This window comes from Misgurnus anguillicaudatus, unplaced genomic scaffold (assembly GCF_027580225.2).
Source record: "Misgurnus anguillicaudatus unplaced genomic scaffold, ASM2758022v2 HiC_scaffold_31, whole genome shotgun sequence".
Classification (NCBI taxonomy): Eukaryota; Metazoa; Chordata; class Actinopteri; order Cypriniformes; family Cobitidae; genus Misgurnus; species Misgurnus anguillicaudatus.
The window spans coordinates 4,051,900-4,059,532 of record NW_027395281.1 but is presented as its reverse complement, the minus strand read 5'-3'; the positions used below and the strand labels follow the sequence as shown (position 1 = coordinate 4,059,532).

The 7,633-nt window shown below is 35.1% G+C and overlaps 1 protein-coding gene across 1 annotated transcript; it reads right to left on the bottom strand.

Moving 5' to 3' along the window:
- Positions 1-1,071: 1,071 nt before the first annotated feature.
- LOC129452696 (uncharacterized) lies at positions 1,072-5,881 on the bottom strand. The gene is made up of 3 exons (XM_055216702.2): positions 5,761-5,881; positions 4,712-5,038; positions 1,072-2,795 (listed from the first exon to the last, which is right to left on the bottom strand). The coding sequence occupies exons 1-3, from the start codon at positions 5,846-5,848 to the stop codon at positions 2,461-2,463; spliced, it is 750 nt and encodes a 249-aa protein (XP_055072677.2). The 5' UTR covers positions 5,849-5,881; the 3' UTR covers positions 1,072-2,460.
- Positions 5,882-7,633: the final 1,752 nt, after the last annotated feature.

The window sequence follows — 7,633 nt, the reverse complement described above, 5'->3', positions numbered from 1 at the left end:
ATAGTGAGACTGTTCGGTCCTTTGATTTAGATGTGGAGCCAAATACGCACTTCTGGTCTATTTAAGTCATTAGGAAGGATGGGAGTGGTGCCACACAGACTTAACAAACAATTTCAACTTATTGTCAACTTAGCACAAGTCAAAACCAAGTTGTATTAACTTCATGCTGCATATTTTTTTTAAAGAAAACAGGGAAATTAATTTAATAAAACCTCACTCTGCTCTTTCCTCCTAAGACATACGTGCACTGTAAACAATTCTGTATAAATTACAGTATTACTGGGTATTACTGGCAACTAGCTGCCAGTAACTTACTGTAGATTTTACATTTATGTTATTTTCTGGCAACAGTTTGTTCAAAGTTAAATGAACATTAAAACTTTTCAGTCTTTATCTTCTACAGTAAGTTACTGGCAACTAGCTGCATAATTACAGCAAATTACAGTGTGGACATCACATTTTTTGTTGTTTGCACCATACTACTTAATTCGTATAACTAAAACCTGTTGTACACAAACAAATACACTGCTTCATGTTTTAAGAAAAATATTTCTGCTTCATGTTCTAAGAAAACTCAGAGGTTAAATGAACTGAAACTGTCCACACCCCATTGCAACCATCTTAGCAACCTCTTATTTCCTTTTTGAAACCAAACCATATCCTCTGGTAAAAAAAAGATCAGGTCAACATGTGTGTGACGGGTGAAGTGCAATGCAAATCTACTGCAGACATGAAGATTACTCTTAAGTTGCATGTAAAAGATAATGATACATTATTCATGTATAAGATAGCTTTGTATAGAGCCTTACAAGCAACACTAGAGAGCCACCCTCAGGCTGAATTACGCAAAAAACACAAAACCTCTGCCAAAAGTATTCTGTAGTGTTTCTGAATGCATGACTGATCACATCCCATAGTAACCCATATTAACAGGTTTAGGTCAAAGGAACACGCCCACATGTTGGGAATGTTGCTCACCGTTTCCCACAGAGTTGGAATCCCCAAAATGTGGGCGTGTTCCTTTAATGTTCATCCACCACTGGTTCCTGATAAGAAGCGCAGGAGACAGGCAACAGTTCAACTCTTTATTGTACTCATATTTGAGTATAGTTATCCATAGCATTAAACAATTTAAACACATGACTACAAAATATTAATTTGGTTTTCTTGCAATAAACAGAACAAAATATACATAAATGTAGGTCAGATAACATAAACAATAACAGCTTGTGCATTTAAACCACGGAGCATATTAAATGCATATCAGCTAACATTGAAATGTGTTGACATCAAACGTTATATTATTTAAGAAAACTTGCATTCATTCACGCACATCAGCACCAGAAGAAAATGGCGGTGAAAGCGAAAGTAAAATACTAAACAGTGCAACTACGACATCTAGCGGCAAATAATAAAAGTTTCAAAACAATGCTTCGTCTTGAATTTAAAACAGTATGGGGAAGTTTACCGGACAGGGCAAAACTAAAAGGCTTGTTTAAGTTGTCCTTACTGAAAACAGCTTGCACTGACATATCTTAAAATATGACTTTTCTGTATGATTTCTCGAATCGCTCTCGCGGTACTTTGATGTCACCTGCCTGCTGGTTTCATACTAGGAAAAATACTTAATACTTAAGATATCTCTAAGATATCATACCAGAATATGTTATGACCAATACTTTATTATATTACACATTTTTAGTGGACAAAAATGAGTAAAACAAGCAAACTGTAATTTAATGTGTATTGTCAGATGACAGCTGTGCTTAAATACAAACTAGACAAATGCAGGTGATTGAATACATTTAAATGTGTAACATCAGGCGTTATTTTATTTAAGAAAAACGTGCATTCATTCACGCACATCAACACCAGAACAAAATGGCGGAGAAAGCGAAAGTAAAATAATAAACAGTGCAACTACGACATCTAGTGGCAATTTTTTTCAGTTAAGAAATTATTAATTCATGAGTTAATGCAATTTCCTTTTATTTACTGAAAACAACAGGAAACATGAATAAAAAAATGAATGAATAAAACTATCACAATAAATGAAAACATAGAAGTAAATAACATATGAAACAAAACTTTATTTAAATGTATTTTCTAACAAACTGTCACATATTTACTCTCATCTCAAGGACATATTGAAGTAAACTGTTGCCTACAATCCGTTTGTTTGTTGTGGTCCAAAAAAAAAAGAGATTTACGTTGGAGATGATAACTTGCGTCACCATTTACTTTGGGGTTTGTACCTTTTCCATAGTGTTAACATGTACTAATACACACTTAAACACCAAAGGAAATGAAAAAACGAGAATCGGACTATAGGTGCTCTTTAATGTTAAATACCTTTGAAGTCTTTCAACAAATAAAACATAAAAAATTATAAAACATAAAGATAAATCTTGTGATTATTATAGATTATTTACAAACATTGAATCCAGATAATCACTTAAACTACTCACCAGTGACAGTAACATTGAATGTCTTTAATGGTTTGTAGTTTGTATCTTGTCTGTCTTTGATCTTCACCTGATATTCTCCAGCGTCTTTAGTTGTGATGTTGTTGACGGTGAGAGATCCAGTTTGAAGGTCCAGATTCAATCTGTTTGTGAATCTCTCATCAATGTAATTTGGTTGGCTAGTTCCTAAATCAATAAGTGCTATATATGCGTTTTTAAATTTCCACAGCAGCCATTCATCTCCCTTTATTTCACTAGCATTAATAGGTAAAGTAACCGAATCTCCCTTCATCACTAACATCACTGTAACGTCATCATCACCAGACACACCTGCAGACACAAACACAAACACTTTATTTAATAAAAAATCAACTTAAATATACATATAAACATTGTATTGTTAAATGTGTGCTGACCCAAATCTGATTTAGAAATGACCTCCCTCCCTAAATCTGAGTTTCGTGGCTGGTTCACGCGGGATAAGCAAAGCCTGTGATTTTATTTAAATTTACTGACTTTTCTCCCAGATATGATGTTGAGGCTTTGCGAAACACCTTGTCCTATACATGCAACACTGCGACACGCTGTAAAAAGTATTCTACCTTTACCATATTAATCAGATTTGGTGTCCTAGTCAGTCACGTCGCAAAGCCGCTGCATCAAGCATCAGTGGAATCTACATTGTAAAAACTGATGTAAAACAGCCAGATTCTACAGGAAAATGCTGTAATCAAATACTATAGAAATTTACATCCTAAACTTATATGGTTCAAGGCGACTGGTTTCCCAAATGAAATAAGGTTCCATGGTATTAATATGGTAACATACCATTAAATATAGCAAAGTAACAGTAGTATAACTGTAAATTAACAGTAAATAGCTGGCAGCTTAGCTGCTATATAACCGCAATCCGTTAGAAACGTGCTAATGACAAGCAACCACAACAACCACGCTTTTCAGGTTAAAGGTATAGCGAAAGATTTTCTTTTTCCGAGTGGATCATCAAGATCAATCAGGAGTGTTGCGCAATTGCATTTTTTAAAAAAGTGGAGAAGGCGGTTCTTTTCTAAAATTCGAGTAAATCCTCCGCTACACCTTTAAGTATATAAAGCTATGTCCTTCTTGTTTATATTCTTTATAGGTTTTTTCTTTGTGTATCAACAGCGTCCGCCCCATGGATGAGGGAGCTGCAGCCAATGTAACGCCGATGGCTTTATGGCTTTAAACTCCAAAGAAGTGCATTCATCTTTCAAAGAAGTAATCCACAAAGCTCCACAAAAAAATACGGGATATTATTTAAACGGATGATGGCGGGATAGAATTACGGCTGTCACGGTTATGACATTTGGCTGACGGTTAATTGCCTAATAAATTGTGATGATTATGACGATTAATTGACTGTTTATTCTCATAGATCTTTTTTTGTTTGTTCATGAAATATTTTTTACACATTGTTGTGATCATTTAAATTAAATCTTTTGCAAGGTTTAACTGGAAGTAAATATTAATACACATATTTAAAAGTAATTATTTAATGAATATATTTCAAAAACTGAAAATTCTTCATAAGAAATACAAAAATAACTAAAAATTTAATAAAAATAAAAATGCAATCAAAATAAACTGACTATAGCAGAACAGGCCTTAAATAGTAGCCAAACCTACTAAGGTCATATTAGTACTGGACCACATGTGTGTAGTAGTGGCTGCAAAACATCAATTCCTTACAGATCCTTAAGAATAGCATCCTTCACTTCCCTAAATTTGCAATTGCTGTTCTGAAAATGTGTGTTTATACTGCTTATCAAAGTTTTGCAGCATTTCTTTAAATGCAGTTTTTTTCCACTGTATTAAATGGCTTTGCAATGTATCGCATTACACTGTCAGTCAAGGAGTGCCATTACATACTGTCTCGTTTATACAGGGGCTGCAGCTCCCCCTTGTGTTTTTTAAAGAGATGTGCAATCATCGCGGTGATATGAAACCATCGCGATGAGGTCAAACAATCGCAATGAGATGATTATTTAATCATTGTGACAGCCCTAGAATTTTTTAAAAAAATACAGGATAGTTGCAAGAACTCTTGACGAAGAACACAGGAAATCATGTAGAAATCTTGCGATGTCTTTCGCTGTCAAACATGACTTTACAGTAAACAAACACGATGGACGAACATAAAGAAATGTCATTAATACTGTGGATTGATTTTTGCATCTCTGATGTCCATCTTACTGTGGACTACTCACCAGTGACAGTAACATTGAATGTCTTTAATGGATAGTAGTTTTTATCTATGATGCCTTTGATCTTCAGCTGATATTCTCCGGTGTCTTCAGTTCTGATGTTGTTGATGGTAAGAGATCCACTCTTAGGGTCCATAAAAAGTCTGTTTGTGAATCTCTCATCAGGGTAATTTGTTTGGCTAGGTATCATGTCTAAATGAATAGCTGCTATATCCTTGTCATTAAACTTCCACAGCAGCCGCTCATCACCCTTTAAACGCCAAGCAACAGGCAGAGTGACATCATCTCTCTTCATCACTGACATCACTACAACATCAGCATCAAACACACCTGCAGACACAAACACAAACTCTTTATTCAATTAAACATCAACTTACATATAAACACTGTATTATCTGTATATATATCTGTAGTTTATCAAGTGATGTAATGATAATTTATTCACAGCTCTATCATTGTGCTCGTAAAATGTTTACAGTATTTTTTAATACATATTATTATAGTTATTCAGTTTATTTATTTAGTAATCATTTAACTTAAGATTTTTTGGATTTTGAGAGCTTTTTTACTGTCCTCTCTCTCTCTCTCTTTACTGACATGATGATGACGTCAAAGTACCGCGAGAGCGGATCGAATGAGACTTCTCCGTATGATTTTTCAGATCGCCCTCGCGGTACTTTGACGTCATCCGCATGTCAGTTCTTTTCGAACAAGCCTAAACACTCATGTCTTGTTCTCCTGGATAATGTGACTTTAATACCGAAAGTTTTGAATTAATAAACCGTTATATGGACTTATTGTGTACGGTAAGAAAGAACAAACACTTAAATAGTTATATATTATTGACACGTATGTGTTTATAGCTTGTATATATTTATGTTGAGTTCATTATCTGACTGAATAAAGATAGAGAAGTTCTCAAAACCAATCCAAACACAAAGACTTCGTAAACACATACAAATCCTTAAGCCACCAGTGGAGCACATTGAAAGCACTTTTGTAACACATTTAACCATCATTAAGTTATATCTCTAAACTCATATCTTACTCACCATCCAGGAGCAATACAAAACAGAAGAAGAATAAACGATCCATCAGGTAAATACAGAAAAACAGCACGATGTATTGTTGTGGGTGCATACACTACATATTACGGTAATATATTTTTTCCAAAATAAAAGCCAGTTCCAACGAAGGAAACGTAAAATTTCTCTAGTAAATACTATAATTTACTACAGTTAACTATAGTAAATAGTACTAAAGTATACTACAGTATTTTTTTCATGTGGGATATGATCCTAAAAACAGAAGAACCAGATTAATTTAAAGAAGACCATCCTGTGGAGAAAACAAACATCTAACTGTGTTACTAAAGGGGTTTGCTGGTCTTATATAGCCTCCCAAACTGGTTTTCATTTTAACTGTAAAACCATGGTTACTTTCTATAAGAGTTTACTTGTTATTTATTGACTTTTGTCAAAGACTAGTAGCCTATACTATGTTGGCATCTCTCTTCACCCACAGCAAAAACATTACGGGGTCAGTTTTTGTGTGCTGAAACAAAAAAGTGTCTGGAACTGAAAGTGATTCAAAATAGTTTATTTAGTGTGACATTAAAAGTGAGACTATAGCACACAAACAGAAATGTAAACTTTAGTTCTCATCCCAGATCTTTATATTTGGCTATAAGAAAATACATTTATGCATTTGGCAGATGCTTTAATTAAAAGCAACAGTACGTACACATTTTTTTGATCAGTATGTGCGTTTCCTGGGTTCAAACCTATGACCTTTTGCACTTCTAATGCAATGCTTTACCACTGAGCTATACATAAGATAATAACAGATCTTTATGTCATTGTTTTAAAAACAACAAAATATTGTTTAGCAGCTCTCACAAGTATGGACAATGTAGTGAGGCATAGAGTAAAAAGTTATAGACAATAAATACATATTTCAATATAAACAAGTAAAGCCCAGGATACACTACACGATTATTGGCTGTCCCAGACGAAAGATTGCCATCTTGAAAAACGTGGCGATTTCTCTGATCGTGGCTCTTCATCGGTGGTCCTATGTCGTACAGTGAGAGATCTTCAAAGACTGTTTTCCCAGTGTTGCGTCTAAAGATAACCTACAATAGTTTTCTGACAGTGTCAGAAATTCAGCTTGATCAACGCACAGTGTGTTTGCTGCTACGACCTGCGTACCAGCCCGGTACACACAAATCGGACTGAATTTGGGCCGATTTTCCCCCTTACGACAATCCTAGTTAAAGGCGCTCTAAGCGAATTCACGCGTTTTAGACCATAAAACATCTCCTCACTATCTGCTTGATGCCTGTCCGCTGATAAAACTGTAAAAAACGCGATCTCTGTAGACAGCCCCGGCTCTACAAACTTTAATATAAACACAGTGGCCAAACCTGCACCACGAAACAAAACAAAGTGTTCCAGCCAATAAACGACAAGAAGGATTTGGGGGTGGGGGTTGGGCGCGTTCATGAAAGCATGGAAGGGAGGGGGAGGAGTTAGCTACGCTCCGTTTGTTTGAAAACAGTTCAAACATCAACAAAAAGTGACGTCTCGCAGATTCGCTTAGAGCGCCTTTAATGGAATTGAATGCAAGCTAATGCTTTGCTGTCTCGCTGCATGCTGGGAAATAATACCTGCCATTAAATCTGCTTATATCAGGACATTTACTGCTTTACTGACAGATCTCAAATTGTTTGTTTCAGTTTGACCGATTTCATCTTATTAAGTTCATATTGAAAGATTGCTATCTGTTTCATCAACAAACTTGTTTTGAAAATGTTTTGGTTTTTAAATACAAATGTTTTATTGCTTTTTAGTGATCGTAAGTATTTTAAAGGTAGGGGAGAGCGGGGTAAGTTGTCACACGGGTAAGTTGTCACACTGTTAATAA

What these genes read in the sequence shown, in the direction of transcription:
- LOC129452696 (XM_055216702.2), bottom strand. Translation starts at nt 5,848, where the DNA reads ATGCACCCACAACAATACATCGTGCTGTTTTTCTGTATTTACCTGATG. An exon ending in TTTTGTATTGCTCCTGGATG is followed by an intron (nt 5,039 to 5,760) that starts GTGAGTAAGATA and finishes TTGTGTCTGCAG; the next exon opens with GTGTGTTTGATGCTGATGTT. An exon ending in ATTCAATGTTACTGTCACTG is followed by an intron (nt 2,796 to 4,711) that starts GTGAGTAGTCCA and finishes TTGTGTCTGCAG; the next exon opens with GTGTGTCTGGTGATGATGAC.